This window comes from Oncorhynchus masou, chromosome 12 (assembly GCF_036934945.1).
Source record: "Oncorhynchus masou masou isolate Uvic2021 chromosome 12, UVic_Omas_1.1, whole genome shotgun sequence".
In the NCBI taxonomy this organism is placed as follows: domain Eukaryota; kingdom Metazoa; phylum Chordata; class Actinopteri; order Salmoniformes; family Salmonidae; genus Oncorhynchus; species Oncorhynchus masou.
In genome coordinates, this window is record NC_088223.1 from 26,980,328 (window position 1) to 27,005,839 (window position 25,512).

The 25,512-nt window shown below is 42.4% G+C and overlaps 2 protein-coding genes across 3 annotated transcripts in view; one reads left to right on the top strand and one right to left on the bottom strand.

Annotated features, from left to right (window-relative positions):
- Positions 1-2,064: 2,064 nt before the first annotated feature.
- LOC135549781 (putative tyrosine carboxypeptidase MATCAP2) lies at positions 2,065-14,574 on the top strand. 2 transcript variants are annotated; one of them, XM_064980072.1, is made up of 7 exons: positions 2,065-2,420; positions 3,891-4,660; positions 6,512-6,655; positions 9,254-9,386; positions 9,801-10,106; positions 12,102-12,199; positions 12,926-14,574. In XM_064980072.1, the coding sequence occupies exons 1-7, from the start codon at positions 2,396-2,398 to the stop codon at positions 13,097-13,099; spliced, it is 1,650 nt and encodes a 549-aa protein (XP_064836144.1). In that variant the 5' UTR covers positions 2,065-2,395; the 3' UTR covers positions 13,100-14,574. The 2 variants fall into 2 exon arrangements, with proteins under 2 accessions (XP_064836144.1, XP_064836145.1); XM_064980073.1 differs by having other exon boundaries at positions 3,895-4,660.
- Positions 14,575-23,322: 8,748 nt separating this feature from the next.
- The window catches only part of LOC135549782 (endonuclease/exonuclease/phosphatase family domain-containing protein 1-like), a 32,836-nt gene continuing 30,646 nt past the window's right edge, over positions 23,323-25,512 (bottom strand). Inside the window, exon 7 of the mRNA XM_064980074.1 lies at positions 23,323-25,325. Within this exon, the coding sequence (XP_064836146.1) occupies positions 25,138-25,325 (188 nt within the window). The 3' untranslated portion in view covers positions 23,323-25,137. The remainder of the gene's footprint in view (positions 25,326-25,512) is intronic.

Genomic DNA, 25,512 nt, shown 5'->3' on the forward strand with positions numbered 1-25,512 from the left:
GAGGCTGCATTTCTTGTAGCTGGGGATTTTAACAAGGTTCATCTGAAAACAAGGCTCCCTACATTTTTATCAGCATATCGAATGCACGACCAGGGCTGGGAAAATACTGTATCATTGTTATTGTAACTTCTGCGACGCATACAAAGCCACCCCTCGCCCTCCTTTCGGAAAATCTGACCACGACTCCATTTTGTTGCTCCCAACCTATAGACAGAAACTAAAACAGGAAACGCCCGTGCTCAGGTCTGTTCAATGGTGGTCCGACCAATCTGATTCCACGCTTCAAGATTGCTTCGATCACGTGGACTGGGGTATGTTCCGGATAGCGTCGAACAACAACATTAATATTACTCTGATTCGGTGAGCGAGTTTATTAGCAAGTGCATCGGGGATGTTGTACCAACAGCAACTATTAAAACCTTCCCCAACCAGAAACCGTGGATTGATGGCAGCATTCGCTCAAAACTGAAAGCGCAAACCACTGCTTTTAATCAGGGCAAGGAGACCGGAAACATGACCGAATACAAACAGTGTAGCTATTCCCTCCGCAAGGCAATCAAACAAGCGAAGCGTCAGTATAGAAACAAAATAGAGTCGCAATTCAACGGCTCAGACACGAGACAGGGTTTACAGTCAATCACGGACTACAAGAAGAAAACCAGCCCCGTCGCGGATATCTTGCTCCCAGACAAACTAAACAACTTCTTCACTCGCTTGAGGAAAACACAGTGCCACCGACACGGGCCCGCTACCAAAACCTGCGGACTCTCCTTCACTGCGGCCAACGTGAGTAAAACATTTAAACGTGTTAACCCTCGCAAGGCTGCAGGCCCAGATGGCATTCCCAGCCGCGTCCTCAGAGCATGCGCAGACCAGCTGGCTGGTGTGTTTACGGACATATTCAATCAATCCCTATCCCAGTCTCCTGTCCCCACATGCTTCAAGAGGGCCACCATTGTTCCTGTTCCCAAGAAAGCTAAGGTAACTGAGCTAAATGACTATCGCCCCGTAGCACTCACTTCCGTCATCATGAAGTGCTTTGAGAGACTAGTCAAGGATCATATCACCTCCACCCTACGTGACACCCTAGACCCACTCCAATTTGCTTACCACCCCAATAGGTCCACAGATGAAGCAATCGCAATCACATTGCATACTGCCCTAACCCATCTGGACAAGAGGAATACCTATGTAAGAATGCTGTTCATCGACTACAACTCAGCATTTAACACCATAGTACCCTCCAAACTGGTCATTAAGCTCGAGACCCTGGGTCTCAAACCCGCCCTGTGCAACTGGGTCCTGGACTTTCTGAGGGGACGCCCCCAAGTGGTGAGGGTAGGAAACAACATCTCCACCCCGCTGATCCTCAACACTGGGGCCCCACAAGGGTGCGTTCTCAACCCTCTCCTGTACTCCTTGTTCACCCATGACTGCGTGGCCATGCACTCCTCCAACTCAATCATCACGTTTGCAGACGACACTACAGTGGTAGGCTTGATTACCAACAACAACAAGATGGCTTACAGGGAGGAGGTGAGGGCCCTCTGAGTGTGGTGTCAGGAAATACAACCTCACACTCAACATCAACAAAACAAAGGAGATGATCGTGGACTTCAGGAAACAGCAGAGGGAGCAGCTCCCTATCCACATCAACGGGACAGTAGTGGAGAAGGTGGAAAGTTTTAAGTTCCTTGGCTTCTGTCATCATTATAATCCCATAATTCAAGGCCCTACCTTCAGTGAGACATAAGGAGGATGGAATTTGACCTGCCTGGTTAAATGAAGCATATGCTTTTCTTTATGCCATTGAGTCACAAATTTAAAACATGCAGGAATACATGGAATCAGACGAGCAGATATTGAATGAAGCTACATTTATTAAACAATTTGGCGGAATTTGTATGAGGTTTAGTTAAAAAAAAGTGAAAAACCTAATACAAATATGTATAAACTGTAATGACACTTTGGAATAATATTAGTTGCAAAAAATCGAATCTCTTGTCTTTTTACTGAAAACGTCATCTCACAGAAGCACAATCGTTTCTGTGTGACGTTGCCTGGGCACCATGGAAACCGCTCTTAGCTTGTGTAATTTCTTTCTTCAGTCTCTATAACAGTTTGAGAGCTACAGGAGTACGGAATGACTGATGACGTTCTCAGTTAGCTGGTTATCTGTTGTCGTTATTTGACCATCTAGTTAGTTCGCTCGCTAGCTAATCTTGTTTAGTTTGATCTAGCGAGCTAGTTAGGTTAGTGACAGTTGGTAAACTGGTTAGCTCGCTACATTAGCCAAGGTTACGTATTAGCTAGCTAACGTTAGCTAGCTACTAGTTTTTTTTGCTTGGAAGACGTTGTTGTCAAGAGGTGGCCCACAGAACAAAGACTCGAATCAATGCTCGAATCAATAAAAGTCACTGGTATGTATGCACTTCATCTGTGTATGACTTGAATTTGCTTGAATTAGCTAACATTATCTTTCCAATCTGTCCAGAAAGCCAGCAACAACAAAAACACACTGCACTTCAAACAAATTAAATGCTGATAATAAGTTGTGCTGCATTTCCACTCACTCTGAAACTGGCTGTTGTTTTGACATCCGTTCATTTTATGTTTTTAATAGTAAAAATGTATTCTATTTTTAAATCCGTTCTAGAGCAAAAAACAACAAGCACTATTATCATGACAGGTCAACAGATAGAGGCCAAGTTGAAAGCTGCATCCTCTGAAGATGGAGAGGGTCAGTTTATGGCTTGAGCGGAGTGAGCTGGTCAGGGAATGGTAGACGATGGTGCTGGAGTCTGCTGATGATCTTGTAGAGACATAATAGACATGTTAGACATTATAAAGCAGTCATAACGCACATGCTTAACTTTTCAAGCACCTTTCAAGACACCAAAAGTCACTTTTACATACAAGATAAAACATCTATAAAAGCACACATTTAAAAGAGTAAGCATATAAAAAGTACACCAACAATGTTATAACAAGTCTAACAATGCATTATTACTGCCAGTAGCTGTTGCAGTACTTGTTAGTACATTGACATGGTCAAGATTGACATTGTTAGTACATTGACATGGATATTTATCCATTCTTAATGTATTTGTTCCATGACCAGCTACTGACTCATCTTTTGGAATGATTCAGCTTGGGCACTGTTATCTGAAATGGTTTGTTTTGAAATCTGTTGTTGCCATGTGATCTGCAGAAGTCCTGAATTGGTTGAGTTGTTAGTGCAGTGGTTGCATAGCTTCCACATCAGTGCTCCTGTCTGAACAAAGTAGTTATACACAGTGTGATGACGCTCCTGGTCAACCAGCCCATCTCACTGGAGCAAAGGACACAAGGCTCTGCACTATGGCTGCTACCCTGTCAGACTCTGGAGGCACGATGGGAATCATTTGGCGACACGCCTACATCATAACTGACTGTGATTTGTGCATAATAGTCCCACTAAGGACTGCTGGTGCAATTGCTATAAAGCTGTAATTGGAGAGGTTGTCGGAAATGTCCATTTGGATATGTCCATTTGAGGTTTATGCACTGTGATTCTATGAAATGGAGGAGGATAGAAGCAGCCTTTATTGCCTTGGGCTGAGTGAGTCAGTGTTGCTCTGCAAACACAAACTAGTGATATCACCCTCTGAGCTATTGAATAATCCTCTATTGGGTTCTGTAAACAACACATGCACACATGACATAATTCACAGAAATCTAGCTTTAGAGCTGAACTGGCTGCAGACTGAAGAAGCTCCTCTGTCTCGTTCTGTAAGAGGATTAGTCTATGTTCTGTTCAGTGAGTGAGTGAGAGAATCTAAAATAAGTAAGCTGCTGCGTCAGTATTACTGACTCAACCCTCGGTCAGTCATCATCACTTGTTGTTTCAGAAAGGCTCCATTGGCCAGAGATGGAGCAGTCTAAGAAGTACCTCCTGAGCTTGACAGTGCCGGTAGAGATGGAGATCTCTAAGAAGTACTCAAGCCCCACTGTGCCGGACAAGCAGCCTCTGAGCCCCACTCAGGTGTGCCTGGAGAAGCTGTCCTCCAGCATCCTCAAGGACCTCTTCACCACAGGAACCAGCAGCTACAATGTGCTCCTGCAGGGCGAGGAGGAGGAGAGACAGAGCCCAAAGCACTCCCCGTACCGCAGGCCCAAGAAGACTGTGAGATGTGCCTCTACATCCAGCAGGTCACACGATAACCACCGCCATCCGTCTGTAACTCCTCTGTTACTGTTGGGCCAGCAGGGCAGCGGAGACACCAGGGACACCAGGCACTCCTCCCACCACCATGTCTTCTCCTCCGCCCCAGGGGGCTTTGCCAGCGGACAAAAGGCAGCCCACAGCATCACGGTCCTGGGTAGCACCATGGGCCTGTCCCCCCGCCCTGTTGCCCGGCCACGGAAGACCTGCTTTTCCAGATCACCCCGTACCAAGCTGCCCTCGCTGCCCAGAGGAGGGGTGATGCGGGAAGGGGAGAGTGCCGGAATCAAGAAGCTTTGCATCCTCACTGCCATCAAGCCGTCCAACGTGGAGAAGGAGAAGGTGAAGTTCTTCAAGTCGGACTTTAGCTACAATCCTCAGTTTGAGTACAGCAACCCTGTGTCTCCGCTGGTGCTGGCTCGCCACAACAATGCCTCCGACCGCTTCCTGACACAGGTGAGACCCAGGTCAATTAATTAATAGTGTTTTTATGGGCCATATTAAACCATAAATGTCCCTACACATCAGCTATAACAGTGGAGAGGTGAGGAGCGAATTATCATGCCAATTACTGTTACAGGTAAGTCTAAGGACAGGAGACAAGTTTTATACAACTAAGGCAAGAAGTAGACTAGGAACAACAAACAGTAAGCACTTCCAGAGGTCGGTACAGATTACCTACCCTGTCCTAAATCATGTCCCAAGTGCCCAATACTACTGCTGAGCCGGCTGATGTTAAATAGTGAGGCACATTGTGCCGGGGTCAAGCCCAGAGCCTGTGGCCAAACAATTTCTCTCTGCCAAACCCCTTATTCTCCCAGGACTGAGCTGAAGTAAATATGCTCACTCGGTGAAAGCCACGTAGCCAGGCAGCAGACAAACCCCGACAGACAAGCTTGGATAGATTAGTTGGGGGGGGAAAGTGCTTTAAAACTCAAGCTTAGCACACCAGTCAGGGGGTGGAAAGAGACACCAGTGCTCTCTCTGTCTGAGCTGTAGTCTGGAGATCTATCCACATTAGTATTTATCAAATGGCTATCCATATTAGCCCTTGGAAAGGCCAGATAGCCAACAAGCTACTCTAACGACAGATCAATAGCTGAGTGAGTATGTTAAAAGTCATGTTGTGATTACCCCAACAAGAGAGACAAGAGAAATCAGACATCATAAAGGTTATTGGATACATGAATATTACTGCACATCTTTGTACCTCACGCAATAGTTAGCGGAGCGTCAAGAATGAATTGAGGGAGAAATACATTTCCAAGAAAATATTATTTCAAACACTACTGTAAATGACAGTGATTGTACTAGGTAGCCTGCTGTATAACATATAGTCCAGTAGAATTAATAGAATGTAGTCGGGTCTAGTGTTTTGAGTGCGGTTGGAATTTAATAGCAACCCCTAAGGTGTTCTGTTGTGTGCTTGCTATCTGAGTGACACTAGTATACTGATAGGAACCTATGGCAGCCTCTTGTTGAGTGAAGACTACAGAAAATGTAGGTAATGTGATCCTGTGGTGGACGTTGCCGTTTGTGCTATCATGTTTACTTTCTTCCACTCCTGGTATTAGTATTGTTTTACACATTCCCATTGTGTATAGCTGTGTGGCCATTCACTACACTGATGTAGAATAGAACCCCTTTTTTTGTTTTGATCCTCAACGCTGACAATCAACTGTTATTAAACTTCAAACGATGAAACACAAATTAGCCTATCTGCCCAACTTCATGTTGTTTAGGCTACCTCATGCAGTTATCTTAACCCTGATAAGCTTCAGGAACTCATTTACACTGTGTGACTTCAACAGCTAATTGTACTATTGCGCAACAACTCCAGTTACTGTACATTTAACAGAACTGACTTGATTTCCAGTCTCTATTTGATTTCTATGGCGTGTGCGCTGGGGCGAGAGAGAGGATGATCTCTGTAATGATCTGTAGGGAGCAGGGACTGTTTCTATTAAGCCTAGTCCACAGCCCTGACCACACCACAGAGAGAAGAGAGAAAGCACTGACCTGTCCTGCCCTGGCCTTGCCACCTGACAAAACAACTCCAAGTGCTATTCCTAAAAGGGAGCTATTTATATAGCCTAATCATAGATAGCTCTTTGCTATGCAGTATATCCCTCCAAACAAATCAACTGAAGGATGGGTCAAGTTCTTGTTATTTCCCTCAGTCTGAACACATTGTACTCCTGAACTGAATCAAGCCTTTGTAGCTGTATCCTCACTGAGATAACACCTAAGTCCATCATTAGATTTTAGCATAATATTTTCTGTCATTGTGTTTCTCTCCCCCTACAGGCGGTGCGTATCATGGAGTTGGCCCTCCAGAAGTATGGGAATTATGAGAAGTTTGAGCAAGCCACAGGAGGCAACCTGCTCACCAAGTGCCGTATCTGGTACCTGGTCAAGAAGTACATGGAAAAGGAGGGTTGTATTGGGGAGGTGAGAGGACATGAGCCAGCTGGAGTAATCTGATTCTAGAACTGTGGTCAAGGGCAACTTTTACCTAGAGAATGGTAGAAGGAACCCCTTACCACAGATCCAGGGTCAACTACAGTGCCTTCAGAAAGGATTCACACCACTTGACTTTTTCCACATTTTGTTGCTGCAGCCTGAATTTAAAATGTATTAAATATATATTTTTGGTCACTGGCCTACACACAAAACTCCTTAATGTCAAAGGGGAATTATGTTTTTAGAAATCTTGAGTCAATAAGTATTCAACCCCTCTGTTGTGGCAAGACTAAATAAGTTCAGGAGTACAAATGTGCATAAAAGTCACTTAATATGTTGCATGGACTCTGTGTGCAGTAATAGTGTTTAACATGATATATCTGTTCCCCACACATACAATTTTCTGTCCCTCAGTCGAGCAATGAATTTCAAACACAGATTCAACCACAAAGACCAGGAAGGTTTTCCAATGCCTCACAAAGAAGGGCACCTATTGGTAGATGGGTAAAAAAAATAAAACAGACCTTGAATATCCCTTTGAGCATGGAGAAGTTCTTAATTACACTTTGGATGTTGTATCAATACACCCAGTGTAACGGCTCTCGTGGGTTAAAGAAGGAGACCAAGGTGCAGCGTGGTAGGCGTTCATGATTTTTAATAAACTGAACACCGCAACAAAATAACAAAGTAGAAAAAAACGAAAGCGTACTGCTCTGTCAGGCAATAAAACAGCTAAACAGAAAATTACTCCCCACAAAACCCAAATGGAAAATGACAACCTATATATGATCCCCAATCAGAGACAACGATAGACAGCTGCCTCTGATTGGGAACCATACTCAGCCAAAAACACAAAGAAATAGAAAACATAGATTCTCCCACCCGAGTCACACCCTGACCTAACCAAACATAGAGAATAAATAAGGATCTCTAAGGTCAGGGCGTGACACCAGTCACTACAAAGATACAGGCGTCCTTCCTATCTCAGTTGCCGGAGAGGAAGGAAACTGCTCAAGGATTTCACCATGAGGCCAATTTTTTTATTTTTTTATGTTTATTTAACTAGGCAAGTCAGTTAAGAACAAATTCTTATTTACAATGATGACCTACCAAAAGGCAGAAGGCCTTCTGCAGGATGGGGGATTCAAAATAAATTAAATAAAAATATAGAACAAAACACACATCACGACAAGAGAGACAACACTACATAAAGAGAGACCTAAGACAACAACATAGCATGGCAGCTACACATGACAACACAGCATGGTAGCAACACAACATGACAACAAAATGGTAGAAACACATGGCAACAACACAACATGGCAGCAGCACAACATGGTAGCAGCACAAAAGAGGGTACAAACATTGTTGGGCACAGACAACAGCACAAAGGGAAAGAAGGTAGAGACACCATGATTGAGTCTTTGAATGAAGAGCTTGAGATAAAACTGTCCAGTTTGAGTGTTTGTTGCAGCTTGTTCCAGTTGCTTGCTGCAGCAAACTGAAAAGACAAGCGATCCAGGGATGTGTGTGCTTTGGGCACCTTTTTAACTGAATGTGACTGGCAGAACGGGTGTTGTATGTGGAGGATGAGGGCTGCAGTAGATATCTCAGATAGGGTGGAGTCTAAGAGGCTTTTATAAATAAGCATCAACCAGTGGGTCTTGCGACAGGTATACAGACATGACCAATTTACAGAGGAGTAAAGAGTGCAGTGATGTGTCCTATAAGGAGCATTGGTGGCAAATCTGATGGCCAAATGGTAAATAACATATATTTTGGTGACCAATGGTGACTTTAAAAGAGTTTAATTTCTGTGATAGGAGAAAACTGAGGATGGATCAACAACATTGTAGTTACTTTACAATACCAACCTAATTGACAGAGAGGAAAGAAGGAAGCCTCTACAGAATAGTGTTGACTCAGGGGTGTGAATACTTATGTAAATGAGATATTTCTGTATTTCATTTAAATACATTTGCAAAACTAAAAACATGTTTTCACTTTGTCATTATTGGGTAAAATATATTTCATCTATTTTTAATTCAGGCTGTAACATAACAAAATGTGGTATAAGTCGAGTGGTATGAATGCTTTCTGAAGGCACTGTATGTTCATCCATCTAGTGGTTATATCAGAGAGCAGTTCCCAGGTGTCCCATGGCTATAAAAGAACAGCCACACAGATACAGGAGAAAGCTGACATCCCCGACTTGTACAAGGTTTCCATTTCCATGAGCACATCCGCTTTACAGCCCTGTTGTTTTTGTTGAATAAATGAATAATAACTTCTGACACGTTCTGAGCCATGAAGGTCATAGAGACCATGGGAAACAGACATAAGAAAATACCACTCTCCCAGGACCTGGTTCATCTTGTTCCTCCTAAATCTCCCAAAAGAACAAACCCCCTAAGATCACTATAATTAACATTCTGCACACCCCAATCAAAGCAATTCCCACATAGTAACCCCATATTCTGCTATGGTACCGTAGCGCTTATTACGGTAGACGTTTCTTAACCACATATCTCTATGTGGTGTCTTTGCCAGAAACATCTCACAATCTCTCCCTCTCTCTGTTGTCAGATAGTGGTCAACGTGACAGACGACCTCCTCTCCAGAGCGTCCATGACGGTGGTGAACAGCCGGCCCACTCTGACCATCAACATTGCCACAGCCCGGGAACACTGGCTGGAGGGCATGCTACGACACGAGATCGGTTGGTACTATAACTCCATTATACCTCTAGGGGTGCTTAGTTTTGTCAAGAGGTGCACAAATCCCAGTGTTCCAGTATTGCAGCCTCACAGTAATTCAAGGGTAACAATGCACACAGTTGTCCTGGATCAGGGAGAATGGGTCAGGAGTGCTAGGTGCAAAATATGTATTGGTTGATAAGAGGCACTTCCACAACCACAGCACATTTAAATGAACACAATCATTACTCATGGTCCTGGACCACTCAATACTGAACTTGCTGTTCGCTCTCAGTAATTCACCGGCCCACTAGTCTGCTCTGCTGTTCTCAGCAGCACTGTTATTCTTTCTCGGATGTGGTCAGCTTGGGACTCCTCACCCTATTGGTGCAATATAGCCACTGCGATCATTTCCTGTGTCTGTGCCCTCTGCCCAGGCACACACTACTTCCGGGGCATCAACAACGCCCAGCAGCCGTGGAACAGCGGAGTCGGCAGGAAGAAGCACAACCTCCGACCTTTGAACCCCACGGAGGAGGGGCTGGCCAGCATCCACTCTGTCCTGTTCCGTAAGGACCCTACCCTGTGGAGGGCTGCCTTGCTCTACTACACTGTGTACCAGGCCAGCCGCATGTCCTTCTCTCAGCTGTTCCACAGCCTGGGACACTTCGTCCAGGACTCCAACACACGCTGGGACTATTGTGTACGAGCCAAGAGGGGACAGACCAACACCGCACAGCCAGGTAACTAACACAGACACAACTGTTTGTTCACACGCTCATCCAGATGTAGTATCTTAATTTGAGCTGGTTTGCTACAGCAGGAAAATAATCAATCCTACAGCAACAGGAAATGTGAATTATTATGTGGATTATAATTAATGGACATTTTTGTAGGGGTCGATACATCTTTCGTAAGGGAAAATCAAGTCTGAAATTTGAAGGTGTAAATTGCAAACTTCAGAAGCCTTTTTAAACACTACACGTTCTGAATGTTCTGCATTGCAGGAAAGTTTTCCTGCAACGGGGTGATCAAATTAAGCTCCTACATCTGTACATAGGCAGTCCTGCATGCAGCTACACACCTATCTCTTACTTGAGCTTTACTGGAGTCAGCATTTTCTACCAGGCCTTGGCTGTTTTTAACTTAATGAATGTGGACTTGGCTGTTTTTAATTTCTGATGTAATGAATGTGGACTTGGCTGTTTTTAACTTCTGATGTAATGAATGTGGCCTTGGCTGTTTTTAACTTCATGAATGTGGACTTGGCTGGTTTTAACTTCTGATGTAATGAATGTGAACTTGGCTGTTTTTAATTTCTGATGTAATGAATGTGGCCTTGGCTGTTTTTAATTTCTGATGTAATGAATGTGGACTTGGCTGTTTTTAATTTCTGATGTAATGAATGTGGACTTGGCTGTTTTTAATTTCTAATGTAATGAATGTGGACTTGGCTGTTTTTAATTTCTGATGTAATGAATGTGGACTTGGCTGTTTTTAATTTCTGATGTAATGAATGTGGACTTGGCTGTTTTTAATTTCTAATGTAATGAATGTGGACTTGGCTGTTTTTAATTTCTGATGTAATGAATGTGGACTTGGCTGTTTTTAATTTCTGATGTAATGAATGTGGACTTGGCTCTTTCAGGACGTACTGATGTAATGAATGTGGACTTGGCTCTTTCAGTACGTACTGATGTAATGAATGTGGACTTGGCTGTTTTTAATTTCTGATGTAATGAATGTGGACTTGGCTCTTTCAGTACGTACGGATGTAATGAATGTGTCCTTGGCTCTTTCAGTACGTACTGATGTAATGAATGTGGACTTGGCTCTTTCAGTACGTACTGATGTAATGAATGTGGACTTGGCTCTTTTTAATTTCTGATGTAATGAATGTGGACTTGGCTCTTTCAGTACGTACTGATGTAATGAATGTGGACTTGGCTCTTTCAGTACGTACTGATGTAATGAATGTGGACTTGGCTCTTTCAGTACGTACTGATGTAATGAATGTGGACTTGGCTCTTTCAGTACGTACGGATGTAATGAATGTGCCCTTGGCTCTTTCAGTACGTACTGATGTAATGAATGTGGACTTGGCTCTTTCAGTACGTACTGATGTAATGAATGTGGACTTGGCTGTTTTTAATTTCTGATGTAATGAATGTGGACTTGGCTCTTTCAGTACGTACGGATGTAATGAATGTGTACTTGGCTCTTTTTAATTTCTGATGTAATGAATGTGGACTTGGCTCTTTCAGTATGTACTGATGTAATGAATGTGGACTTGGCTCTTTCAGTATGTACTGATGTAATGAATGTGGACTTGGCTCTTTCAGTACGTACTGATGTAATGAATGTGGACTTGGCTCTTTCAGTACGTACGGATGTAATGAATGTGGCCTTGGCTCTTTCAGTACGTACTGATGTAATGAATGTGGACTTGGCTCTTTCAGTACATACTGATGTAATGAATGTGGACTTGGGTCTTTCAGTACGTACTGATGTAATGAATGTGGACTTGGCTCTTTCAGTACGTACTGATGTAATGAATGTGGACTTGGCTCTTTCAGTACGTACTGATGTAATGAATGTGGACTTGGCTCTTTCAGTACGTACTGATGTAATGAATGTGGACTTGGCTCTTTCAGTACGTACTGATGTAATGAATGTGGACTTGGCTCTTTCAGTACGTACTGATGTCATCTCCATGGGCTTGTTGTTGTATATTTCAGGTTGTTTCAGTAAGGACCAGGTTTACCTGGATGGCATCCTGAAGATCCTGAGACACAGAGAGAAGATTGACTTCCAGCTGCTCATGTCCCTGGGGAAGGTGGGTAACAGGGGGTCTGTTTAATATATCAGACTAGGACCATAGACATAGCAACAGTAGGTTTATCAGGAGGCTGCCTAACCTGCATCCTATGCCTTTTTGTGCATAATGATTATTTTTCAAAGGGTTTGCATTGCACTGCAGACAGGAGACGCAAAGGGCGATGTGTTTGACTGTACAGCTTTCGTATCGCTCTCCTCTCTCCCTCTCTCTCCTTCACCAGAACTACAATGCCTATTTGCACATGAATTTAAATGAGATGCCAGTCTGAAAAAGCTTACGTAAATACAGCAGTATGAGGGGAAAGCAGAGCAGACCATATTATGACTTCAGGCATAGAGAGGGAACACATGACTCAATGTGTTTCACACAGATGGGCTTCCAGTGTTACTGCTGTCTGTTCTAGGCATATCTGTATAGCACAGGTGGCCAACCCTCCTCCTAGAGAGCTACTTGGTATGCAGGCTTTTGTTCCTACCCTGCTCCAGCACATCTGATTCTAATGAGCTGCTCATCAGAGCATGGATTCACAGTTCCTGGTGTGTTAGAGTAGGGCTGGAACAAAAGCCTTCCTGGAGAAGGGTTGGCCAATGGCACTCCCTGCTGAATAGAAACCTGCTTGTATTACATTATTCCATCTGGATTGTTTCTATCTGATGTTTTTATTTGCTTGTTGTAAAACACATTAGCATGATCTCGATTGTTTCTGTCTGTCTGCTTGCCCAGGTGTCGTACGAGGATGTGGATCGGCTGAAAGGCCTGGCGCAGATGGAGCCCGTGAGGATACCTCACTTTCTGCAGGACACAGCGTGCTACGCTGAACAGCTGGAGAAGATCATGGAGGTCAACCAGCTGACTGACGAGGAGCTCAGGGTGCTCATCCGAGACATGGAGGACTAGTGGGCCTGCACACTCAGTTACTCCAACACATAGCTTTTATAGGTTAACAGCAACCGGACCAAGATCCATTTGGGATTGAAACGTTTTGTAAATAACAAAGGCATAGAGATTGTTATAAGGTTGTTATGAAGGTATGTGTTGGAGTACGTGAGTGTGCGGGTTCTTCTGTCCCAGTACCCCATGAATAGTGACCATATGCTCCTCATCTGAGCATACCCAGAAAGAAGTGACCCCTGACCCTCCAGCATGCCACACTTCCACCAAGCTACTGAGCTACCGAAACCTCATTAAAGTCAGTGACATCATTCACAGTGACAACCCTGCATCTCTCACTACCATCCCCAACAGGCAAAATGGCATATGATGATGTAGTTTCCTGGTTGAAAAATGGTTTTCTACTACGTATGGTAGCTGTGTGACGTGACATGACTTGTGCAGCGTACTGTATTGTATGTAGGGTTTCCCTCTCCATATTTCTCCATCTCTCTATCTCTCTCTTGCACCCCAAAGGTAAGTGCACTTCTATTTTCAATCTTCTGTTCCAAAGACTAATGGGTTCCTATGCTTTTACTGTGCCCTTGGTTGGTTGCTGTTCTGATAGTTGATGTTCAGGGAATTACCCATGAACCAGAGAGAGTGTGTGGTTGTCAGGATCGGGCTGCAGTAAGAGACATACAGGAGAGAGATGGCTATGGTATCATAAAAGCACAACACTGATCCATGATGTGCCAGGTCACAGTGGAGGAAGGCATGTGGAAGAGGCAAAGGAACAAAGCACAAGACAGCAGCATAGTGCTGAGATAGTAGGATTGTGATAGCATAGAAGTGCTTTGTGGATCATATGTATTTGTGCCCCGTTGATGTATCCGGCAAGAGGTTACCTTGGTGCAGCAGCATCAATCCCTTCAAACACCCACCGTCTTAAGATTTGCACTTTTCTCTCCAGCATTTATAACCTTTCACCTATGAACTTTGAACTGCTTTGTTTCTGGCAGTTTCCTTAGAGATAACCGTATAACCTTACACTGATAAACTCTCCTTGCAGTGTTTTTAAAGGCACAGTACAACAGTAATATTGTACTGTAATGTTTTTCTCCATTTGTCAAACATGATTGACAGGTTGTTGATGTTCTTGATTTTGGTACCTGTTATGAGAACTGAACACTGTGATATTTGATAAATATTGTTCTATTTACACTTCCACCTAGCCTGGTCCTAGATCAGTTTGTGCTGTCTTGCCAATAGTTATTTCTAATGACCATAGGAGTTGGCAGGACATCACAAACTGATCTGGGACCAGTCTAATTTTGACCTGATGTAGGTAGCATGTTTGCTGCTGATACTTCACCACAAATGGCCCTGGGCATGATCCAACTGTATGATGAGCACTATGTATTGTATTGCACTGTATTTTAATACCTCCTGATGTTCACTGAAGCCCCGGGAAACCCTAATAAAGTGGATCCATCACCTTGGAGACGTCTGTCTCAATCTGAGGAAAGAGGTGTTGCAGTCACCTTGTCACTTCATTAATCTCCGGTTTCGCTGTGAGACTTGACTCCATTGTGGCTCTGTGTTTATTGGCACATACAAGTACTGACATGCTGGACAATAGGCCTCTGTCTACACGGATCACCAACGGATCCTGGGCGGTCACTCTGCTCCAGAGAACCTGGGTTGTATTCACTAGGCATGAAATGGAAGAAAACAGGCTGAAACAGGGAGGTACTATCGGAACTTGTCCAATAAGAAATGCTTGTTTTAATTTTCTGTTGCAGAACATTTTTAAACGTTTTTCTACTGGTGTGCCCTGATTTGTTAAACTGATAGGTGCTTGTCCTACTTGAGGAGACAACTTCATAGGTGGGGCTGGTCAGGAGGTGTTTTCTATGGTTAGATATGGGTGTTTATCAGTGGAGCCTGCTGAGGGGAGGACGGCTCATAATAATGGCTGGAATGGAGTCAGTGGCATGGTATCCACCACATAGAAACCACGTGTTTGATAACATTCCATTGACTCCATTTCAGCCATTATTATGAGCCGTCATCCCTTCAGCAGCCTCCACTGGTGTTTATAGTCTATCGGTCGAGCTTGACCTGGCTGTGTTATACTACTAACAATGGAATCAGGTTCATTTTAACATGGAAACCAGATGATAAATGTATGAGATTCTACTTTTTACACAAGACAATGTCAAAAGCCAAGTTTCTAAACATTCTGAGTCAGTTTTTATTTTGTTAGGGTGTGTTTCACATGGCTTGGAAGCCAACCATAAATATTTCACAGAGCCATTTTGTTTTAGAAGCTTGTCTGGTAGAAGTGGGTTAAATGTTTGTAGGACAGGTGTGACAGCTGATGAGTGGGTGGGCTCAATGAGAGGAGGCCTCTGCAGTCCACATCTTTCACCGCTAGAGGGCAGTCCCATCCACTACTTTCTCCATAACTCTATTCGGCAGTGAAATGATTAGACTATGATATGTGAAATCACTTAAAAAACGGAAGAAAGCGGCAACTCAACTCCCAACATCATATACCAATGATGAAAGTAGAATTATGAACATTATAAAAGGTGCATTTTACTTTAAACACATTCCATCCTAATGTGACAGAGCCAGTATTGACCGATAATAACCACACTCTTAGTGAGGATATGCTTGTATACATGACATCACAGACCGAAGGTTCCTTCTGAACTTCCTCATCCTGTAATACATGATGTTGACAGTGATGTAACCATAGCAACAGAGGATGTAACATCCCCCAAGCACAGTTCACTCCGACACGTGCCACTGAAAGAAGAACTTGGCTGAACTGTAACAGATAAGCTGTCGCAAGAGCAGAGCTCGACACTTTCCAGGCACACTTACCTTCAGGATGTCCCAGCTTCCAAAATAGGAACCTCAGCGATGAATAGTCCTTATTTTCACATTAATCATCTGGTTGGAAAGCCAGGTCTACTTTTTTAGGATACTGAGAAAGAATACTCTTAAATGTCTGCCTACATGACAAAATACTACAGTTTACTATAGAATAGTACAATACTTACTATAGAATTATAACGGAAACTGTAGTATACTACACCACACACTGTAGGATCCATCGATCATGTGTATTGTAGTACTTACTAGAGAATGTTGTAGTATACTGTAGAATACTATAGTAAATACTACAGTGCTATCTGCAAAACAAACTGTACTAAATACTACAATAAGGTCTGTAAAAACACTGCACTTTTAAATAGTAAATACCACAGGGTTTAATTTGCATATACCCTGCCAATTCCCCTCCCCCATATCGCAGTTTGAGCGCCACCAACAAGTGAGAAAGCTACATGCTATGTATAGACCATATAGTGTTCCCTACAGATTATAGAAAAGGGCAGAAGCTCTCAACTATCTGTTCCGACCCCAATCCTACCTACCTACAGGTTATGGAAAATGTGTTCTTTTAGTATTTCTCCAGTAGGTTTCCTGAAGAAGAAAGCCTCCACTTCTATGTCAAAGATAATAAAACAAAAACACTACAGTAAATACTACAGTATACTACAATACACAAAAACACTACATTAATTACTATAGTATATTCTACAGTTGTCTTTTACCACAGTATTTATACCGTAGTTAACTGTAAGTACTACAGTATACTACAGTAAAAACTACAGTCTCCACCGTAGTGTTTTTGCAGACTACAGTGAATACTACAGTAAATTCTGCAAGAACACTACACTGAGTACTATAGTATATTTTCATGTGGGTATTGAAGTGTTATAATAACAGTCAGCCCTAGGATTCAAACCCACTTCTCTAACCTCTGTTAAGAGGTTACATTCCATCACTATCCCTAAGTTCAACATGAATAAAAAGGAAGAAATCAAAGTTAGCGGGTTACAGAAGATCACTTGTACGAAAAACAGTCTCTGTTTCTGGGGCTTTTACAGAGCAGCTTTGATCTGTTAAATGTCACCACTGTCTGTCTGTCTGGTTTTAAAACAATAACAAGGGAGGTTATTACCCTGTTTTTCTGTCTGATTGTGAAAGTGATCAGAGACAGCGAGAGAGATAAAGAGAGCACTGCGAGGTAGTAAGGAAGAGGAGGGAGATTGTGCTGACGCACCGTGACCAAGTCATCAGGGGTAGTCATCGCCGTTGCATATATTTGACAAGAAATATCTGCGTGCACTATTTCTGAAAAGAATGTGCAAGCACAAAAATATTGAGATTTATACATTTGGCAAACACCATACATACACGTTTCCCGGTATAAATCACACTTATCGGAAAACTGCATGCGCTTGAACAAGCATCATTACAGCCTGAATTAACCTTTTATCGTGATAATAACACCCTTATTTGCTGTATACTTGACTTTTGCTGTAGGCCTGTCTGACCTAAATATGCTGCAATGTCCGCAAATTCTGAAACGTTGTCTACTCTGAAAAAAATGTAAACTATAGTAGGCCTATTTATAGTGGTAGCCAACACACTTCAATGCAAAAGATCAACTGTCTGTTCACCTGTTCTACTATACTACTACTATTCTACTATATTAGAGCGTTGGACTACTAACCGAAAGGTTGCAAGTTCAAACCCCCGAGCTGACAAGGTACAAATCTGTCGTTCTGCCCCTGAACAGGCAGTTAACCCACTGTTCCTAGGCCATCATTGAAAATAAGAATTTGTTCTTAACTGACTTGCCTAGTAAAATAAAGGTAAAATAAAAAAATAAACCTAGCTCCCTTTCGGATGCATAGAGCAAAACATTGAAATTATAATAGCCTATCTAATAGGCCCAATTAAATGAGAGATGCTCATGGTAATTTGTTGTATGGCTACTTCAGAAATATGAACTCATCATAGCCAGAACAGGTGCAATGGTTATGATATACACGGAATTTACAAAACATTAAGAACACCTTCCTAATATCGAGTTGCACTCCCCCTTTTGCCCTCAGAACAGCCTCACTTCGTGGACACATGGACTCTACAAGGTGTCGAAAATGTTCCACAGGGATGCTGGTCCATGTTGACTCCAATCCTTCCCACAGTTGTGTCAAGTTGGCTGGATGTCCTTTGGGTGGTGACCCATTTTTGATACATAGGGGAAACTGTTGAGCTTGAAAAACCCAGCAGCATTGCAGTTCTGGCTAACCTAGACTCAGAGCATTTCATATTATTCTGTACGTAAATCTGTACGTAGACCCTCCATTTCATATGATATGTTACGTTTCGTATGGTATGTATTAATTTGTGGATGTCCATCATTTATTTCATATGATTTGTTACGAATTACGAATTTGAAAATAGTTAGCATGTTAGCTAACTCTTCCCCTAACCATAACCTTAACCCTTCCCCTAGCCATAACCTTAACCCTTTTACCTAGCCATCTAGCTAATGTTAGCGAGAAAATATTGGAATTCATAACATACACATTTTTCAAGTACATAACATATTTAGCAAAGTAGCTAAAAAGTAGTAAGTAGTTGAAAAGTTGCTAATTAGCTAAAATACTAAAGTTGTCCATGACGAGATTTGAACACACAACCTTTGGGTTGCTAGATTAAATGATATGCCCGCCCACCTTTTGTTTTTGCCTTAGGTAGCCTTTTGTCTTAAAAATCGTATCACTGGCTGACACACAACACCCCATAATGTCAAAGTGGAAGTATGTTTTTATAATTCTTTTTACAAATAAATGAAAAATGAAAAGCTGAAACGTCTTGAGTCAATAAGTATTCAACTCCTTTGTTATGGCAAGCCTATATCTATTCAGGAATAAAAATGTGCTTAACATGATTTTTGAATGACTTTCTGTACCCCACACATACAATTATCTGTAAGTGGCTGCATCATGATATGGGTATGCTTGTCATTGGCAAGAACTAGGGAGACATTTTCACAGGGTGCAACTTCGGTTTTAGAAGTGGGAGGGGGGGGCATTTAAAAAAAAATCCAGTTGGATAAACACTCCAAACAGCCTACCCGACCTCTCGGAGGCGCCCGCATGGTCCTAAAGCACACCGTTGCTTTGTTTTGTATCACATTCTAATGATAAAACTGCGAGGGGCAAAAATGCAATTTCAGAATGTCCCCATGTCCCCAGTGAAAGTTACACCCCTGTTATTTTAGGATAAATAGCAGAGCTAAGCACAGGCAAAATCCTGGAGTTAAACCTGGTTCTGTCTGCTTTCCAACAGAAACTGGGAGACAGATTCACCTTTCAGCAGGACAATAACCTAAAACACAGAGCCAAATATAAACTGGAGTTGCTTACCAAGACGACATTGGATGTTCCTGAGTGGTCTAGTTAGAGTTTTGACTTAAATCAGCTTGAAAATCTATACCAACACTTTAAAATGGCTTCTAGCAATGATAAACAACAAACTTGACAGAACTTGAAGATTTTTTTCAATAATGTGCAAATATTGTACAATCCAGGTGTGAAAAGCTCGTAGAGTCTTACCCAGAAAGGCTCACAGCTGTAATCGCTGCCAAAAGTGATTCTAACATGTATTTAGTCAGGGGGTTGAACACTAGTTCAGAGATGTGTGTGTGTGTGTGTGTGTGTGTGTGTATGTGTGTGAGAGAGAGAGAGAGTTTACATACTGTATCCTATCTTCATCTGAACAGACAATGAGTTGGAAGGAGCTAGTAATTGGTTGCCGGGCTCCATGTCAAGTTGCCTCACTTCAGTTTACTCACTTACTTATGGCACTGCCTACTCCTGATGATTCGTTTTTCAAATCACATGAGCAAAAAATATTTCACTTTATCTGGGAAGCTAAACCAGACAAAATAAAGCGTGTCTATCTATATAATGAATATGAATTGGGTGGGTTGAGAGTATTACATTTAAAAGCACTAAACCTCTCTCTAAAAGCTTCACTCATTCAAAAGTTTTATTTGAACCCTAAATGGTTCTCAAGTAGATTACTAAGAAAACCTCATCCATTGTTTAAAAATGGCCTTTTTGCCTTTGTGCAGATTGCCGTGTCTCATTTTCGATTAATTGAAAAATTACACTTTTTTTCAAACAAGCTGGCTACAATTTCAATTTCATCCCCCGGAAAAGATAGAACAAATATTACAACAAATATTATGGCTGAACTCAAATGTGCTGTTTGATAAAATACCTGTATTTATGGGAAAGATGTTTGAAAAGGGTATTTTGTTCTTAAATTATATTGTAAATTGGAATGGTAGAGTTGTCTTTCATGGAGTTATCAGAATTGTATGGGACGATCGGCTCAATCCAAGAGTACAAACAATTGATTACAGCATTAACCCAAAAATGGAGGAGGCAGGTGGCAGGAGATGGGGAACTGGTCTTTCTGCCAAATACAAAGGATCAAAACCTGCGGAGGAATAAAAATAGCATAAATAGTATACCAGTTTCATTTGAGGACCAGTATGTTGACAACTATGCCACACAGATTGCAAAATAGTTGGGATCCGATTCCATGGTCCAGGGTGCATGAGTTGATATATAAAATGACGCAAGATTCAAGACTTCATGCTTTTCAGCTAAAATTATATAGAATTCTTGCCACCAACAAAATGTTGAATATTTAGGGCGCAAAATCATCAACGCTCTGCAGATTTTGTTGTGAGGATACAGAATCAATAGAGCATTTATGTTGGTATTGTCCTCAGGTAGCCTGTTTCTGGTCTCAGGTTCAGGAATGGCTAAAAATGCATAACATAGATCTAAAATTGACCCTAGAAATAGTACTCTTAGGAGATCTGGAGAGACCGGGTCAGTCAATTACTAATACTCTTAGTAAAGGTATTTATCTTCAACTTGCAATCTGTGGATTCTATTAGATTAGATAGATTGAAATTGTACATTAAACATCACAGCATAGTTGAAAGATATGTGTTGCATAGAAATCCGAAGAGGGTGGCCAGCAGAGACAGGTAGGGTGGGCTGAGGGAAGCTGAGGGTTGGGATGTGGAATTGGAGACAGGTGGGAGTGGAGTTGCTGGGCGGGAGATAGAATGATGGTCAAAGATAAAAGTATAAGAAATAAAGTAAAAATAAAACATAATAAAAAGTATGTTTAAATGACACTGAGGGGCAGTGTTTTTACAGCTAATGCTGGTTTGCCTGAGAATGATCAGTGCAGGTGTTTGTACACATGCATATACACACACTCTCATTCCAATACACACATGTAAATAGTGCCAGAAATGCACTCAAACATCTACAGTTGACCTTGCTGTTATGATTTTAGGTGTCCTTGATGTCCCTTGTTTTTTTGCATTGTTTTCCTTTGTCTTTTTAGTAAATTGTCTTGGTTGTTGGAGCACTGGGGGGTTTCTTGGGGGTGGGGAATGTAATACATTTAATTTATTATTATTTTTTCTTGTGGGGGGGACTGTGGGAGGGGTCTCGGATGGTTGAGGGGCAGCTATTGGGGAACTTGGAGGGTTTGGGTCCCCGTTTTTGGCCTTGTGGGAGATCTGTTGACGTGCCCTTGAGCAGGGCATTGACCCTGGATGCTTCTGTGTGTCGCTCTGAATGGGAGTCTATTGGATGACTGGTGTGGTGTCGTTGTTGAGCGGCTTCACTGCAAGTATATTGTATGTTTTGGATATTCAATATAAAAAAAGATGAATAAAAAAAAACATTGCCTCACTTCCAACACACACACACGCAAAGTGCCTGTTTACATAATTAAATAGAGCCACTTTTAATGGCTTCAACAGCTGAACTCCAGCCTCCCATTTCCCTCAGAGTCAAATGTACCAGTATTACTGTGCATCAGTGTGCAAGCTATAGGCTACAGCTACGTTATGTACAGTGCATTCAGAAAGTATTCAGACCCCATGACCTTTTCCACATTTAGTTACATTACAGCCTTATCCTAAAATTGATTATTCTGTCACTTCATCAATCTACACACAATACCCCATAATGACAAAGCAAAAACTGTTTTTTTTTGCAAATACAGTGCCTTGCGAAAGTATTCAGCCCCCTTGAACTTTGCGACCTTTTGCCACATTTCAGGCTTCAAACATAAAGATATAAAACTGTATTTTTTTGTGAAGAATCAACAAGTGGGACACAATCATGAAGTGGAACGACATTTATTGGATATTTCAAACTTTTTTAACAAATCAAAAACTGAAAAATTGGGCGTGCAAAATTATTCAGCCCCTTTACTTTCAGTGAAGCAAACTCTCTCCAGAAGTTCAGTGAGGATCTCTGAATGATCCAATGTTGACCTAAATGACTAATGATGATAAATACAATCCACCTGTGTGTAATCAAGTCTCCGTATAAATGCACCTGCACTGTGATAGTCTCAGAGGTCCGTTAAAAGCGCAGAGAGCATCATGAAGAACAAGGAACACACCAGGCAGGTCCGAGATACTGTTGTGAAGAAGTTTAAAGCCGGATTTGGATACAAAAAGATTTCCCAAGCTTTAAACATCCCAAGGAGCACTGTGCAAGCGATAATATTGAAATGGAAGGAGTATCAGACCACTGCAAATCTACCAAGACCTGGCCGTCCCTATAAACTTTCAGCTCATATAAGGAGAAGACTGATCAGAGATGCAGCCAAGAGACCCATGATCACTCTGGATGAACTGCAGAGATCTACAGCTGAGGTGGGAGACTCTGTCCATAGGACAACAATCAGTCGTATATTGCACAAATCTGGCCTTTATGGAAGAGTTGCAAGAAGAAAGCCATTTCTTAAAGATATCCATAAAAAGTGTTGTTTAAAGTTTGCCACAAGCCACCTGGGAGACACAACAAACATGTGGAAGAAGGTGCTCTGGTCAGATGAAACCAAAATTGAACTTTTTGGCAACAATGCAAAACGTTATGTTTGGCGTAAAAGCAACACAGCTCATCACCCTGACCACACCTTCCCCACTGTCAAACATGGTGATGGCAGCATCATGGTTTGGGCCTGCTTTTCTTCAGCAGGCACAGGGAAGATGGTTAAAATTGATGGGAAGATGGATGGAGCCAAATACAGGACCATTCTGGAAGAAAACCTGATGGAGTCTGCAAAAGACCTGAGACTGGGACGGAGATTTGTCTTCCAACAAGACAATGATCCAAAACATAAAGCAAAATCTACAATGGAATGGTTCAAAAATAAACATATCCAGGTGTTAGAATGGCCAAGTCAAAGTCCAGACCTGAATCCAATCGAGAATCTGTGGAAAGAACTGAAAACTGCTGTTCACAAATGCTCTCCATCCAACCTCACTGAGCTCGAGCTGTTTTGCAAGGAGGAATGGGAAAAAAATTCAGTCTCTCGATGTGCAAAACTGATAGAGACATACCCCAAGCAACTTACAGCTGTAATCGCAGCAAAAGGTGGCGCTACAAAGTATTAACTTATGGGGGCTGAATAATTTTGCACGCCCAATTTTTCAGTTTTTGATTTGTTAAAAAGTTTGAAATATCCAATAAATGTCGTTCCACTTCATGATTGTGTCCCACTTGTTGTTGATTCTTCACAAAAAAATACAGTTTTATATCTTTATGTTTGAAGCCTGAAATGTGGCAAAAGGTCGCAAAGTTCGAGGGGGCCGAATACTTTCGCAAGGCACTGTATATAACAAATTACTCAGTACTTTGTTGAAGCATCTTTGGCAGCGATTACAGCCTGGAGTCTTCTTGGGATTGACGCTACAAGCTTGGCACACCTTTATTTGGGGAGTTTCTCCCATTCTTCTCTGCAGATCATCTCAAGCTCTGTCAGGTTGGATGGGGAGCGTCACTGCACAGCTATTTTCAGGTTTGATTGGGTTCAAGTCCAGGCTCTGGCTGGGCCACTGAAAGACATTCAGAGACTTGTCCCGAAGTCACTCCTGCATGGTCTTGGCTGTGTGCTTAGGGTCGTTGTCAGTCTGAGGTCCTGAGCAGGTTTTCCATCAAGGATCTCTCTGTACTTTGCTCCGTTCATCTTTCCCTAGATCCTGACTAGTCTCCCAGCTCCTACTGCTGAAAAACCTCCCCACAGCATACAACTGTAGGGATGGTGCCAGGTTTCCTCCAGATGTGACGCTTAGCATTCAGGTCAAGGAGTTCAATCTAGGTTTCATCAGACCAAAGATTCTTGTTTCTCATGGTCCGAGTCTTTTAGGTGCCTTTTGGCAAACTCCAAGTGGGCTGTCATGTGCCTTTTACAGAGTAGTAGCTTCCGTCTACCATAAAGGCCTGATTGGTTCTCCTATCTCCACGGAGGCACTCTGGAGCTCTGTCAGAGTAAGCATCGGGTTATTGGTCACCTCCCTGACCAAGACCCTTCTCCCCCGATTGCTCAGTTTGGCCAATCGGCCAGTTCAAGGAAGAGTCTTAGTGAATCAGAACTTCTTCCATTTAAGAATGATGGAGGCCACTGTGTTCTTGGGGACCTTCAATGCTGCAGAAATGTTTTGGTACCCTTCCCCAGATCTCTGCCTCGACACAATCATGTCTCGGAACTCTACGGACAATACCTTCAACCTCATGGCTTGGTTTTTGCTCTGACATGCATTGTCATCTGTGGGACCTTATATAGACAGGTCTGTGCCTTTCCAAATCATGTTCAATTGAGATGTCCACAGGTGGACTCCATTCAAGTTATAGAAACATCTCTAGGATGATCAATTGAAACAGGATGCACCTGAGCTCAATTGAGTCTCATAGGGTCTGAATAGTTCTGGAAATAATATACTTTTTAAAATAAATGTGCAACAATCATATCAAAGATGAGCACAGGGAATGTCCATTTCCTTTTATTTCATATACATTTTAAAAATGTTTTGGCACACTGATGTCTAACACACTATCAGTTTAATTATTTATTGCAAAACAATGTCATGATAAGTCTCTACTGTACATTGATAAAGGAAACTGAAAAGGCAATCTCGGTGCTTCAATTCACATTCGTCAGGTAAATCCACCCTTCGATCCACTGCAAAACCCAGGCCAAAGCAGGATCCAGTCCAGGGCAAAGTCAAGTCAGTCTGATATCACATCCACCGTGCCACAATCTTCCTTCTGTATCTCTGTGGCGACCGCGAGCCACAGTCACCGCTCGTGTTTCGACATACTTTCTCCTCTCTCTACCACGGAAACTCTGTTTCTCAGCTCCTTCTGTGCCACGTCCACATAGAACTCGGCCATGACAGGACAATGGTCGGACACCACCCCGCCCCACGACCAGTTGTCAGGTATCCAGGGGTTGGTCAGGCCCTCTCGCACCACCAGGCAGTGTCCTGCAGGGGGCAGCACACATGGAGATAGACAGGTCAGAGGGTAACACATTCAAAGTCAATTCCTGGTGGCACTAAAATCACTCCATAGCCAAGCTCATAACACTAACAGACAAATTCAAATCTAGCATTCATGTGCCAATGGTTAGATTGGTATGTTAATGCAGTTAGAATATGTAGCGTTCATACC

Bases quoted from the DNA above. Each gene is read 5' to 3' on its own strand.
- LOC135549781 (XM_064980072.1), top strand. From the start codon at position 2,396: ATGCTCGAATCAATAAAAGTCACTG. The intron at 4,661-6,511 runs GTGAGACCCAGG...CTCCCCCTACAG, and splicing joins CCGACCGCTTCCTGACACAG to GCGGTGCGTATCATGGAGTT. The intron at 6,656-9,253 runs GTGAGAGGACAT...CTCTGTTGTCAG, and splicing joins AGGAGGGTTGTATTGGGGAG to ATAGTGGTCAACGTGACAGA.